Source organism: Delphinus delphis, chromosome 15 (assembly GCF_949987515.2).
Source record: "Delphinus delphis chromosome 15, mDelDel1.2, whole genome shotgun sequence".
NCBI lineage: Eukaryota > Metazoa > Chordata > Mammalia > Artiodactyla > Delphinidae > Delphinus > Delphinus delphis.
Genome location: NC_082697.1, coordinates 46294487 through 46309876, shown reverse-complemented (window position 1 = coordinate 46309876; position 15390 = coordinate 46294487). Strand labels below are relative to the sequence as shown.

The following is a 15390-nucleotide window of genomic DNA, read 5'->3' as shown; positions in this document are numbered from 1 at the left end:
CATTACGTTCATTCTCTTTTATGGCTGAGTAGTATTCCATTGTGTATATATACCACATCTCCTTTATCCATTCATCTCTCAATGGACATTTTGGTTGTTTCTATGTCTTGGCTATTGTGAATAGTGCTGCGATGAACATTGAGGTGCATGTGTCTTTTTGAATTAGAGTTTTGTCTGGGTATATGTCCAGGAGTGGGATTGCTGGATCATATGGTAGGAATTACTCATTTCTCCCAGAGGAAGCCCCCCAGGGCTTGGCACTTGGTCCTTATTTTCAGCTTGAGTATTTCGACAACGTGACTCGCAAGTTCCCCAGAAGGAGCTGTGTTGTTTTGCTAGAAAGAAGGAAGATCAGGTGAAAGAGTGATTCACTCCTTTGGGTTGCACATGTGTCCCCAGGGTTTTGGATTCGCCCAGGCAAGGCCTTCACAGGGTTCAGGAGGAGGTGAGATGCCAAAGGGACAAATTAGCTCTGGGAAGAGCAAGCTGCTTCTGCAGGCACCTGGCAGAGGGTCACGGTGGACGTGAGGAGCACAGACAGTCCAAGGCAGCACTGTCCCATAGACAACAAACTCTAAATGTTCCAGCAGCCACATTATAAAAAAAAAGTAAAAAGACACAGGTGAAATCAGTTTTAATAATATATTTTACTTAATGCAATATGTCCAAAATTTAATGATTTTAATATGTAATCAGTATGCAAAGTATTAATGAGATCTTGTACATCCATTTTCTCAGTTTTTAAAATCCAATGTGTATTTTACATTTAGGGCACATCTCTATACGAGCACTAAATTGTCATCAGAAATCCTCACTCTGCTTCTAGATTTTGTAAAATTTACAGTTGAATGAGTAGATTCACATACCCAAATTGTTCTAAACATACATAAAACTTTTCCAATAACTGAACTGAGTATCAGTTTTTATTTTATTATTTTTTTCTTTTCCACTATGGTTTATTATAGGATATTGAATGTAGTTCCCTGTGCTATACAGTAGGACCTTGTTGTTTATCCATTCCATATGTAATAGTTTGCATCTACTAACCCCAAACTCCCTGTCCAACCTTCCCCCACACCCCCTTCCCCGTGGCAACCATAAGCCTGTTCTCCATGTCTGTGAGTCTGTTTCTGTTTCATACATAGGTTCATTTGTGTCACGTTTTAGATTCCACGTATAAGTGATATCATTTGGTATTTGTCTTTCTCTTTTTGACTTACTTCGCTTAGTATGACGATATCTAGGTCAATCCATGTAGCTGCAAATGGCATTATTTCGTTCTTTTTTATGGCTGAGTAGTATTCCACTGTGTATATATACCACATCTCCTTTATCCATTCATCTGTCAATGGACATTTCGATTTTTTCTATGTCTTGGCTATTGTGAATAGTGCTGCAGTGAACATTGAGGTGCATGTGTCTTTTTTAATTAGAGTTTTGTCCGGGTATGTGTCCAGGAGTGGGATTGCTGGATCATATGGTAGCTCTATGTTTGTTTACTTTTTTGAGGAACCTCCATAATGTTCTCCATAGTGGCTGCACCAATTTATATTCCCACCAACAACGTAGGAGGGTTCCCAAGTATCAGTTTTGAAATGTAAATTTAATCAAATGAAATAAAATTAAAAATTCGGTTCCCCAGTATCACTAGCCACATTCCAAATGCTCGGTGGCCAGACTCAGCTCCTGGCCAGCATATTGGACAGCACAGATACAGGTCAGGACACGCAGATCCCACTGCCCAGGTTAACCAGCCCTTAGATCTCATCACCCAAGTGGGACTGTGCCCTGATAAAATACACAGACATCCATTGATGTGTAATCACAGGACTTTAGAGCAGAAAAGGCCTGGAGCACCACGCTCTCATCTCACAGAGGTGGGGCCCACGGCTGGCGGCTGGTGCAGCATTACTTGGTAAACCCAGGGCCTTTGCCATGAAACTGAGCAGCCTCATCACTCCTGGATACAAGTGAATTTGCAAATGCAAACATCCTTAGTTTAAAACTGTACTTCTGGAAAAGAGCTGTGCTGAATGGGTCCTATGATTCACAATATGCCTTTATTCGGGTTTCAGTCAAACACAGATATTTTCTCCATATTCTTTTTTTTTTTTTTTTTGCGGTATGCGTTCCTCTCACTGTTGTGGCCTCTCCCGTTGCGGAGCACAGGCTCCATACACGCAGGCTCAGTGGCCATGGCTCACGGGCCCAGCTGCTCCACGGAATGTGGAATCTTCCCGAACCGGGGCACGAACCCATGTCCCCTGAATCAGCAGGCAGACCCTCAACCACTGCGCCACCAGGGAAGCCCTTCTCCATATTCTTGCAATTGCTTATCCCCTGAATTTTCTGATTACTTTCCAAATGATAGGAATCTTTAACTTGAATACCATCTCCTTTACACATTTTACTCCTATTTAGTGTTTTATGGCAGGAACTTGTTTAGTGATAAATGATTTGTATCTGGTCTCCAATCACGCCAGGACAAGAACTTCTGCATCATTTCTCTGCCACATCTCACCCCTGAGTTTGCCCTCATACAGAACTTCGTGAAGATTGTCCCCTTCAACAACTGCACCCTGGACCAGGACCTCTACGTCTTCCATCGGGCAGGATTGCTCAAGTAAGCAGATGCGCGTTTGGCCAAAAGATAGTCCATGAAATTTAAAAAAGAGAATGGAACAGGAGCTCCGTGACATTTTAATTTAATGATTTATTTTTAAAATTGTCTTATTGGCGGAGGACTTGATCAAGTGATTTTAACCAGTCCATTTAGGGGAAGAGTCATGGTGAAAGTTGCTGGTCTAGTCAGATATTAGAGCATAATCTAACTCCAAAATAGTCAGAACAATAGCCATGTTGACATTCCTATGGCTGGAACAAGGTAACACAAGAAAGAGTCCCACTGCAGACCCCAATAGAGTAAGAATTGAACGTGTGTCTGTGTGTAAAGGTATTATAGACTGATGTATATGATGGCATTTGTGTTACAGTGAGAAAAGGAAGGATTATTTTGTAAATGGTGGGACAAAATAAAGACAGAAATGTTCTTCATATTCTACAGTAAAATAGATTCCCAAGTGATCGAAGAGTTAAATGTAGATATTGCAATAGTTAAAAATTAGAAACTGTTACCTACAGTGCTAGGTTCTGGGCCAGATTCTGAGAATACAGCAATGAACAGCCTACTGGTTGTCCCACATCCTTTCAAAGCTTATAAACACTCCTGTAAAAGTAAAACTGCATCTGCGATGGGTGTACCAGCAGTGGGTCTGTGGGACTATGGAGACGTATCATTGGGAGATGCAGCCCAGTCAGAGGAAGCTTTCCTGAGGAAGGACGCTGAGTTCTAGACAAGGAGTGTGAGTGAAGATTGAACTTGATTGTGCCTCAGGATGGGGAAGGTCTTTTTAGAACATGGAAGAAAAAAATTAAGATTTTTTTTTTTTTTTTTTTTACTATATGAAACTTCAGAACCACTCTAATTTAATTAAAATGCAGCTGACTAGTGGAAGGATATTTTTAACAAATATAACAGACACAAGGTTGGTATATTTTATATATAAAGAGCTTTAATAAATCAATTAGAAGACTATTTAACACCAAAATAGAAAAACTAACCCCCCCACACAAATGGCCAGACTGTTTGCATATGAAAGAAACAAAAAATCAGTGGGTATTAAAAAATCTTCAAACTTATTGCTAATAAGGGAAAAGAAACAAAAGCAAGAATGAGACATCATTTTTGGTCAGTTGGCGAGAATTAGAATATAGAAACATTCAATTCTAATGAGAAAAATGTAACTCTTGTCAGAATGTAAATAGACATAAAATTTCAAAGGGCAGTTTGGCCAGAACATTAAGGTAGTTTATATTTTTTCACTCTTTACTTCCACTCCTAGAAACATAGCCTAAGAAACTTGTTGCAGAGATGCAAACAAAAATTTACATCTGAGGATTAAAGAACATTGGAAATACTCCAAACATCCAGTAGTAAGAGAATGTTTAAATACTTTATGGTACCTATAGGAAGTAATCTATAACTATGCTTACAGTTCATTTTAAAACTATCTAATGATTAGAAAATGCTCAGAATGTAATGTTAGGGTAGAAAACCTATCAAATGAAACAGCATTTAAATATGACCAAAATTTCTAAAGAAGGAAAAAATGCATGAACAAAGTAGACTAAAAGGACACGTGCAGATGTAGTTCATGCCGCCCAGGCCCCCTCGTTCAGGACTAATTTCGCACCTGCGGGATGTGTGGGCACCACCAGCTCAAAGCTGGGTGCCCCGCCGAGGAGACTGCCCTGGACAGAAGAGAGGGCTTTGCCCAAGGTCCACCCTCCTGAGGGCAGCCTGCATCCAGCAACTAGTCTGTGTGTGTGGAGCTGGGGGAGGGACACCTCTGAAGGGTCTTCCCAGGGCCAGGACGCCCCGAGGTGTCAGCTGGGCATTTGTTGTGACCCCGTGGCTTGCAGTCCATCTTCACCTCTGCCCCGACCTGCCCTGCCCCTCCCCATAGGTGTGGAGGGTCCCAGGAGCCACCCTCATCACCCCCAGCATGCAGATCTCTCTGTGAGGCTGCCTCCTGGGGAACCCGGCTAGCGGCGCTAGAGATGGCCCGTGGTTGCCTCGGGGTGGTAGGAGGACTGTCGTGGGTGATTTTTAATTTCCTTTCTCACATTGCCTAAATTTTGGAATTTTCCTATACCAACCTTGGATATAGCAAGTGGTTGAAACCCATCAAATAGGCTTAAGTAACTGGAGAATTTATTACTACACAGAACCAAGGGAAGACTCCGAGGGCAATTCAGGTTCCATACGTGGATTATTAGCCCTGTTGGATCTATCTCTTCCGGGTTGACCCCTTCTCAGACACAGTGGTTGCGGGACGAGTGAGGTAGCTCCAGACCCTTTATCACTTAAGTCCACCAGGTGAAGAGTGGTGGGGATGCTTCTGTTCAGAAGCCCCAACACAGCAGTCTTACTGCATCTCAGTGGCTCAGATTGGCCCTCTGCTGGCTGACTTTGAACCCATCACCGGGGCAGAGGCTGCTGGTTGGCATCCTTGGGTCTGGTCCCAAAGCTCAGGGCTGGGTGGGGGAGGGGTGCATCACCTATACAAATGTGGAGGCTTTTCTGGAGAAATGGGCAATGGAGCTGCTCCCCACACTTCCATCTTGGAATAGGACCAACTCGATCAATAGAAAGTGAACAGTAGATCTATTACAGGAACAATGTCAATACCGTCCATTTTCTATAATTTAACTTTTTCAAGCTGTCTTATTCACATAGTCTCATTCTTACAAAATATTATGGAGCTCATCAAACTGTGCATTTAAAATGGTTATATTTAATTGTATGTAAATTATGCCTCAGTAAAGCTGTTACAAAATCTTGTGGCAAAGGGATTGGTAGAGTAGTTTCAGAGAACTTTCTCTATAATTGATATATTAGCCTTTTAAGTGAAACTTTGAGGAACCTTCTAAATGATCACTTTATAATTGGGGAATGGTTAAATGAATTTTGGCATATTCATTCAGTACATTATTATGCAGATTTTGAAAAAATAAAAACAGATCTATATCATACTGTATGGAATAATAGCTGGGATGGTGAGAAAAGCAAGGGTCAGATGATAATAGTAATAATCGTAATGACAGCTTACATTTATGGAAGGTTTGTAGTGTTTCAAGGACTTTCTTAATCACTTTCCATGTGTCTTTACGCACAGTGACCTTATTAGCTAGATACCATTATTATTATCCCCATCTTACAGGTAAGGAAACTGAAACACAGAGAGGTTAAGTAACTAGTCCAAAATGCTCACAGCAGAAAGTAGCAGAGCTGGAACTGGAACGAAGGCAGCCGGCTTCCAGAGCCAACTCATAACTGCCTCACGTATTGCTTCCTATGCTGTGTTTTCAGCGTAAAGCTGTTGTAGCATAGAGACCCTAAAGCACAGTGGCTTGAGCCAGAGGACAGTTCCGCCTCTACCACACAGTGGTCCAGACAGGAACAGGTGGTCTAAGGAGAGTCATGGCTTTTCCCCACAAAGCTGTCCAGGGACCCAGTTACTTCTCTCATTGCTCCTCCATCTCATAGAGCAAGGGTCTCACCTACTGTCTGTGTGGAGAGTCAGGGGTCTGCGAATTTGGATGGGAAGAAAAATTACATCTTTCTGTTACTAACCTCTGATTGAAGTTTGACGTGTCCTTCCACTGTGAATGGAGGCAACAAACCTCAGAAGTGTCAGCGAAGCCGTGACTTTGTAGCCCGTGGAAGCCACGGATATTCTCCTGTCACCTTACGGTTGTCGCAGATGTCTCAAAACATGGATGCTCATCATACTTTGAAATTTCAGTAAATTTATTCTCAACCAAAACTTGTTACTTGACGCATTGATGAGGAGGCACAGATATTACCAAAACACACATTTTAAAAAACATTTTGATAGCTCTACTCGATATAATTTGTTGTCTTTGATTTTACACGTTGAAAAGCATCCGTCTGAGAAGGGGTCCCGAGCATCCCCAGGCTGTCAGAGGGGCCCATGGGGCACACAGGTGTTAGACCACCGTCAGAGTGAGCTCTTTTCCTCTTGGTGCTGTGAGCCGGCTTGGGGCACCGTAGTCACATGTTAGCCACGGGGAAGGGTGCAAAGAGAAAGGGAGGGGAAGACTGTCCTCTTACGGAAGTTACATCACTTCTTGTCACAGTCTGTGCTCGGGAAGTTGGTTGCATGGCCCTGCCGAGCCGCGGGGGAGGCCGGGGCACAAGTTGCTGGAGGGTCAGATGTGCGCCCGGCAAAAACTCAGTTGACTCAGTTATTAAAAGGGAGAAGGGGAGAGGGAAACTGGGGGACCATCGTATCTAGTTTTTATCTTGCATATGTAAAGATGTTCTAGAAGGGTCCACGGGAATTTATTAACCTTTTGCGCTTCTGAGGAGCAGGACAGAGACGTGAGGGGTGTAGATGGCGACGTACTCTTTGCTTTATGTCTGTCGGTTCCGTTTGATTTTTTTCATTAATAAACTTTATTTTTTAGAGCAGTTTTAGGCTCACAGTACAACTGAGCAGAAAGTGCAGAGGGTTCCTACAGACCCCTTCCCCAGTCCCCCCAAAGACTCTCCCACAGTTAACATCCCACACCAGAGCAACACCATTTGTACCATCAAGGAACCTACAGGGACTCACCATTATCAACCGGAGTCCACAGTTTACATGAGGGCTCACTCTTCTGTTGTACACTCTCTGGGTCTGGACAAATGTGCAATGACGTAGCCACCACCATACTATCATACAGAGTAGTTTCTAAAAATGCCCTCTGCTCCCCCTATCCATCCCTCTCTCCTTCCCCACAGCCTCTGGCAACCACTGGTCTTTCTCCTGTCCCCATAGTTTTGCCTTTTCTAGAATGTCATAGTTGGAATCCTACAGTACGTGGCCTTTACAGATTGGCCTCTTTCAGTTAGTAATGAATATTTTAATGTTCCTCCATGTCTCTTCGTGGCTTGATAGCTTATTTCTTTTTAGCCCTGAATAATATTCCATTGTCTGGATGGACCACATTTTATTTATCCAGTCACTACTGAAGGACAGCTTGGTTGCTTCCAAGTTTTGGCAATTATGAATTTCAGCAATTATGAATCTATGTGCAGGTTTTTGTATGGGCGTAGGTTTTCAGCTCATTTGGGTATATACCAAAGAGCACAACTTTAGATTGTATGGTAAGAATATTGAGTTTTGTAAGAAACTGTCTCACTGTCTTCCAAAGTCCTCCACCATTTTGCATTCCCACCAGCAACGAAGGAGAGTTCCTGTTTCCTCACATCCTCACCAGCATTTGTCAGTGTTTTGAATTTTCGCCATTCTCATAGGTGGGTAGTGGTATCTTGTTTTAATTCGCGTTTCCATACTGACTTATGGTGTTGAGCATCTTTTCATTTGCTATTTGCCATGTGTATGTCTACTTTGGAGAGGTGTCTGTTCATATCTTCTGCCCTTTTTTAAGATTGGGTTGTTCATTTATGTTTGATTTTTAAAAAATTATGAGCATGCATTACTTCCATAATAGAAAGTGTAGTTAATTTTTAATCACTGAGATTTTAAATTTTACTATGACTCAGGTGAAACTTTCATTAGAATGTTCTTTATGCTCTCTGCATTCTTACATAGAGTGTATTGGTGGCATTTTCTTACGACTTGGGCTTCTCTTTATGAATAAATACACGCTGATGAGAGCAACCAGATGACGGGATCAGGGTCGGGCCATGGGTCTGCCTGAGGTAGTGGTCTTGTTCTTAGTGGCTTAATTACTTAATTCACAGTCATATTCTTTTCTTGTACACTCTCTCTCTTATTCACTATGTACGTGTATTGCTTTTATTAACAATTAAGTTTAAGCTTTTAAAACGATGAGACTTTCAACACTTGTCTGGAAATTAGTCCTGGTTGCAGCATGGCCCTAGTTTTTCTTTGCAACCATTTGCAGTGTCAGCTTCGTTTTTGTTTTGTTTTAATCACTTACGTATAAAGTTGGAGCAAATCATGTACACCTGGGTTCTTTTCTGAAAAAGTAAAGACTTACAAACCGAAGTAGTTTCTGTGCCTTTAGAAGATCATGACCTTTGTCACCATTCCCATCTGAACCCTCATTGGGAGCTTTCCTTTGTTGCTGTGAGTTTTGTCGCCAGCCCAGTGACAACTGCACACCCGGTTCTCAGCGTGTCCAGCCTTTGCACTTTTACTCTTGTTCCTGTCTCTCTTGTGGCCATGGCAGCAGGTCACTGTTCTCTAGAGCAAGCTTAGATTTTTAATTCTTTAAGTTCTAAACACAAAGAGCTTTACAAATGTTAGGAATGGTAGTTTTGAGTGTAGGATCGTTCAGCTCATAAAGGGAACACGATATCAGAACCGGCTTCTTCCCTATGCTCTTTTTTTGTTTGTTTTTTGAAAATCTATAAAAATTATTATTATTTTTAACATCTTTATTGGAGTATAATTGCTTTACAATAGTGTGTTAGTTTCTGCTTTATAACAAAGTGAATCAGTTATACATATACATATATCCCCATATCTCTTCCCTCTTGCGTCTCCCTCCCTCCCACCCTCCCTATCCCATCCCTCTAGGTGGTCACAAAGCACCGAGCTGATCTCCCTGTGCTATGCGGCTGCTTCCCACTAGCTATCTATTTTACATTTGGTAGTGTATATATGTCCATGCCACTCTCTCACTTTGTCCCTGCTTACCCTTCCCCCTCCCGATATCCTCAAGTCCGTAAGTCCATTCTCTAGCAGGTCTGTGTCTTTATTCCCGTCTTACCCCTAGGTTCTTCATGACATTTTTTTTTTTCTAGATTCCATATATATGTGTTAGCATACGGTATTTGTTTTTCTCTTTCTGACTTACTTCACTCTGTAAGACAGACTCTAGGTCCATCCACCTCACTACAAATAACTCAATTTCGTTTCCTATTATGGCTGAGTAATACTCCATTGTATATATGTACCACATCTTCTTTATCCGTTCATCTCTTGATGGACACTTAGGTTGCTTCCATGTCCTGGCTATTGTAAATAGAGCTGCAATGAACATTGTGGTACATGACTCTTTTTGAATTATGGTTTTCTCAGGGTATATGCCCAGTAGTGGGATTGCTGGGTGGTATGGTAGTTCTATTTTTAGATTTTAAGGAACCTCCATATTGTTGTCCATAGTGGCTGTATCAATTTACATTCCCACCAACAGTGCAAGAGGGTTCCCTTTTCTCCACACCCTGTCCAGCATTTATTGTTTGTAGATGTTTTGATGATGGCCATTCTGACCAGTGTGAGATGATATCTCAATGTAGTTTTTATTTGCATTTCTCTAACGATTAATGATGCTAAGAATTCTTTCATGTGTTTGTTGGCAGTCTGTATATCTTCTATGGAGAAATGTCTATTTAGGTCTTCTGCCCATTTTTGGATTGGGTTGTTTGTTTTTTTGATGTGGAGCTGCATGGAGCTGCTTGTAAATTTTGGAGATTAATCCTTTGTCAGTTGCTTCATTTGCAAATATTTTCTCCCATTCTGAGGGTTGTCTTTTCATCTTGCTTATGGTTTCCTTTGCTGTGCAAAAGCTTTTAAGTTTCATTAGGTCCCATCTGTTTTTGTTTTTATTTACGTTTCTCTAGGAGGTGGGTCAAAAAGGATCTTGCTGTGATTTATGTCATAGAGTGTTCTGCCTATGTTTTCCTCTAAGCGTTTGATAGTGTCTGGCCTTATATTTAGGTCTTTAATCCATTTTGAGTTAATTTTTGTGTATGGTGTTAGGAAATGTTCTAATTTCATTTTTTTACATGTAGCTGTCTAGTTTCCCAGCACCACTTATTGAAGAGACTGTCTTTTCTCCATTGTATATTCTTGTCTCCTTTATCAAAGATAAGGTGACCATATGTGTGTGGGTTTATCTCTGGGCTTTCTATCTTGTTCCATTGATCTATATTTCTGTTTTTGTGCCAGTACCATACTGTCTTGATTACTGTAGCTTTGTAGTATAGTCTGAAGTCAGGGAGCCTGATTCCTCCAGCTTGGTATTTCCTCCTCAAGATTGCTTTGGCTGTTTGGGGTCTTTTGTATTTCCATACAATTGTGAAATTTTTTGTTCTAGTTCTGTGAAAAATGCCAGTGGTAGTTTGATAGGGATTGCATTGCATCTGTAGATTGCTTTGGGTAGTACAGTCATTTTCACAATGTTGATTCTTCCAATCCAAGAACATGGTATATCTCTCCATCTATTTGTATCATCTTTAATTTCTTTCATCAGTGTCTTATAGTTTTCTGCATACAGGTCTTTTGTCTCCTTAGGTAGGTTTATTCCTAGATATTTTATTCTTTTTGTTGCAATGGTAAATGGGAGTGTTTTCTTTATTTCACTTTCATATTTTTCATCATTAGTGTATAGGGATGCAAGAGATTTCTGTGCATTAATTTTGTATCCTGCTACTTTACCAAATTCATTGATTAGCTCTAGTAGTTTTCTGGCATCTTTAGGATTCTCTAAGTATAGTATCATGTCATCTGCAAACAGTGACAGCTTTACTTCTTCTTTTCTGATTTGGATTCCTTTTATTTCTTTTTCTTCTCTGATTGCTGTAGCTAAAACTTTCAAAACTATGTTGAATAATAGTGGTGAGGGTGGGCAACCTTGTCTTGTTCCAGATCTTAGTGGAAATGGTTTCACTTTTTCACCATTGAGGACGATGTTGGCTTTGGGTTTGTCATATATGGCCTTTATTATGTTGAGGCAAGTTCCCTCTATGCCTACTTTCTGGAGGGTTTTTATCATAAATGGTGTTGAATTTTGTTGAAAGCTTTCTCTGCATCTATTGAGATGATCATATGGTTTTTCTCCTTCAATTTGTTAATATGGTTTATCACATTGATTGATATGCGTATATTGAAGAATCCTTGCATATCCTGGGATAAACCCCACTTGATCATGGTGTATGATCCTTTTAATGTGCTGTTAGATTCTGTTTGCTAGTATTTTGTTGAGGATTTTTGCATCCTTGTTCATCAGTGATATTGGCCTGTAGTTTTCTTTCTTTGTGACATCTTTATCTGGTTTTGGTATCAGGGTGATGGTGGCCTCGTAGAATGAGTTTGGGAGTGTTCCTCCCTCTGCTATATTTTGGAAGAGGTTGAGAAGGATAGGTGTTAGCTCTTCTCTAAATGTTTGATAGAATTCTCCTGTGAAGCCATCTGGTCCTGGGCTTTTGTTTGTTGGAAGATTTTTAATCCCAGTTTCAATTTCAGTGCTTGTGACTGGTCTGTTCATATTTTCTATTTCTTCCTGGTTCAGTGTCAGAAGGTTGTGTATTTCTAAGAATTTGTCCATTTCTTCCAGGTTGTCCATTTTATTGGCATATAGCTGCTTGTAGTAATCTCTCATAATCCTTTGTATTTCTGCAGTGTCAGTTGTTACTTCTCCTTTTTCATTACTAATTCTATTGATTTGAGTCTTCTCCCTTTTTTTTTTCTTGTTGAGTCTGGCTAATGGTTTATCAATTTTTGTTTATCTTCTCAGAAAACCAGCTTTTAGTTTTATTGATCTTTGCTATCGTTTCCTTCATTTCTTTTTCATTTATTTCTGATCTGATCTTTATGATTTCTTTCCTTCTGCTAACTTTGGGGTATTTTTGCTCTTCTTTCTCTATTGCTTTAGGTGTAAGGTTAGGTTGTTTATTTGAGATGTTTCTTGTTTCTTAAGGTAGGATTGTAGTACTATAAACGTCCCTCTTAGTACTGCTTTTGCTGCATCCCATAGGTTTTGGGTCGTCGTGTTTTCATTGTCATTTGTTTCTAGGTATTTTTAAATTTCCTCTTTGCTTTCTTCAGTGATCTCTTGGTTATTAAGTAGTGTATTGTTTAGCCTCCATGTGTTTGTATTTCTTACAGATATTTTCCTGTAATTGATATCTAGTCTCATAGCATTGTGGTTGGAAAAGATATTTGATATGATTTCAATTATCTTAAATTTACCAAGGCTTGATTTGTGACCCAAGATATGATCTATCTTGGAGAATGTTCCATGAGCACTTGAGAAGAATGTGTATTCTGTTGTTTTTGAATGGAATGTCCTATAAATATCAGTTAAGTCCATCTTATTTAATGTATCATTTAAAGATTGTGTTTCCTTATTTATTTTCATTTTGGATGATCTGTCCATTGGTGAAAGTGTGGTGTTAAAGTCCCCTTCTATGATTGTGTTACTGTCGATTTCCCCTTTTATGGCTGTTAGTATTTGCCTTATGTATTGAGGTGCTCCTATGTTGGGTGCATAAATATTTACAATTGTTATGTCTTCTTCTTGGATTGATCCCTTGATCATCATGTAGTGTCCTTCTTTGTCTCTTGTAATAGTCTTTGTTTTAAAGTCTATTTTGTCTGACATGAGTATTGCTACTCCAGCTTTCTTTTGATTTCCATTTGCATGGAATATCTTTTTCCATCCCCTCACTTTCAGTCTGTATGTGTCCCTAGGTCTGAGGTGGGTCTCTTTTAGACAGCATATATACGGGTCTTGTTTTTGTATCCATTCAGCCAGTCTATGTCTGTTGGTTGGAGCATTTAATCCATTTACATTTAAGGTAATTATCAATATGTATGTTCCTATTACCATTTTCTTAATTGTTCTGGGTTTGTTATTGTAGGTCTTTTCCTTCTCTTGTGTTTCCTGCCTGGAGAAGTTCCTTTAGCATTTTTTGTAAAGCTGGTTTGGTGGTGCTGAACTCTCTCAGCTTGTGCTTGTCTGTAAAGGTTTTAATTTCTCCATCAAATGTGAATGAGATCCTTGCTGGGTAGCGTAATCTTGGTCATAGGTTTTTCTCCTTCATCTCTCTAAATATGTCCTGCCACTCCCTTCTGGCTTGCAGAGTTTCTGCTGAAAGATCAGCTGTTAACCTTATGGGGATTCCCTTGTATGTTATTTGTTGTTTTTCCCTTGCTGCTTTTAATATTTTTTCTTTGTATTTAATTTTTGATAGTTTGATTAATATGTGTCCTGGCATGTTTCTCCTTGGATTTATCTTGTATGGGACTTTCTGTGCTTCCTGTACTTGATAAACTATTTCCTTTCCCATATTAGGAAAGTTTTCAACTATAATCTCTTCAAATATTTTCTCAGTCCCTTTCTTTTTCTCTTTTTCTTCTGGGACCCCTATAATTCAAATGTTGGTGTGTTTAATGTTGTCCCAGAGGTCTCTTAGACTGTCCTCAATTCTTCTCATTCTTTTTTCTTTATTCTGCTCTGCAGTAGTTATTTCCACTATTTTATCTTCCAGGTCACTTATCCGTTCTTCTGCCTCAGTTATTCTGCTATTGATTCCTTCTAGAGAATTTTTAATTTCATTTATTGTGTTGTTCATCTATGTTCATTTGCTCTTTAGTTCTTCTAGGTCCTTGTTAAACGTTTCTTGTGTTTTCTCCATTCTATTTCCAAGATTTTGGATTATCTTTATTATCATTATTCTGAATTCCTTTTTCAGGTAGACTGCCTATTTCCTCTTCATTTGCTAGGTCTGGTGGGTTTTTACCTTGCTCCTTCATCTGCTGTGTGTTTCTCTGTCTTCTCATTTTGCTTAACCTACTGTGTTTGGGGTCTCCTTTCCGCAGGCTGCAGGTTCGTAGTTCCTGTTGTTTTTGGTGCCTGTCCCCAGTGGCTAAGGTTAGTTCAGTGGGTTGTGTAGGCTTCCTGGTGGAGGGGACTAGTGCCTGTGTTCTGGTGGATGAAGCTGGATCTTGTCTTTCTGGTGGGCAGGTGCACGTCTGGTGGTGTGTTTTGGGGTGTCTGTGGCCTTATTATGATTTTAGGCAGCCTCTCTGCTAATGGATGGGGTTGTGTTCCTGTCTTGCTAGTTGTTTGGCATAGGGTGTCCAGCACTGTAGCTTTCTGGTCATTGAGTGAAGCTGGTTGTTGGTGTTGAGATGGAGATCTCTGGGAGATTTTCGCCGTTTGTTGTTACGTGGAGCTGGGAGATCTCTTGTGGACCAGTGTCCTGAACTTGGCTCTCCCACCTCAGAGGCACAGCCCTGACGCCTGGCTGGAGCACCAAAAGCCTGTCATCCACACGGCTCAAAATAAAAGGGAGAAAAAAAAGAAAGAAAGAAAGAAGAAGATAAAATAAAGTAAAATAAAATAAAGTTACTGAAATAAAAAATAATTATTAAAAAAATTTTTTTAAGTAATAAAAAGTTTAAAAAAAGAAAGAAAGAAGAGAGCAACAAAACCAAAAAAATCCACCAATGATAACAGGTGTTAAAAACTATACTAGGAAAAAAACAAAAACAAAAAAAACGGACAGAGAGAACCCTAGGACAAATGCTAAAAGCAAAGCTATACAAACAAAATCACACACAGAGCATACACATACACGGTCACAAAAAGAGAAAAAGGTAAAAAAATATATATATATCGTTGTTCCCAAATTCCACCACCTCAATTTGGGATGATTTGTTGTCTATTCAGGTATTCCACAGATGCAAGGTACATCAAGTTGACTGTGGGAATTTAATCCGCTGCTCCTGAGGCTGCTGGGAGAGATTTCCCTTTCTCTTCTTTGTTCGCACAGCTCCTGGGGTTCAGCTTGGATTTGGACTCACCTCTGCGTGTAGGTCGCCTGAGGCCGTCTCTTCTTCGCTCAGACAGGACGGGGTTAAAGGAGCAGCTGCTTCAGGGGCTCTGGCTCACTCAGGCCGCGGGGAGGGAGGGGTGCGGATGCGGGGCGAGCCTGCGGCGGCAGAGGCCTACATGATGTTGCATCAGCCTGAGGCGTGCCGTGCGTTCTCCCAGGGAAGTTGTCCTTTAAGCAGCGCTCTTAATCCCCTCTCCTCGCGCACC

General features: G+C 40.5%; 1 protein-coding gene across 1 annotated transcript in view; it reads left to right on the top strand.

The window, feature by feature from the left end:
- CFAP61 (cilia and flagella associated protein 61) overlaps nucleotides 1–15390 on the top strand; it is a 252242-nt gene that overhangs the window by 78507 nt on the left and 158345 nt on the right. Inside the window, exon 12 of the mRNA XM_060032942.1 lies at nucleotides 2484–2623. Within this exon, the coding sequence (XP_059888925.1) occupies nucleotides 2484–2623 (140 nt within the window). The remainder of the gene's footprint in view (nucleotides 1–2483; nucleotides 2624–15390) is intronic.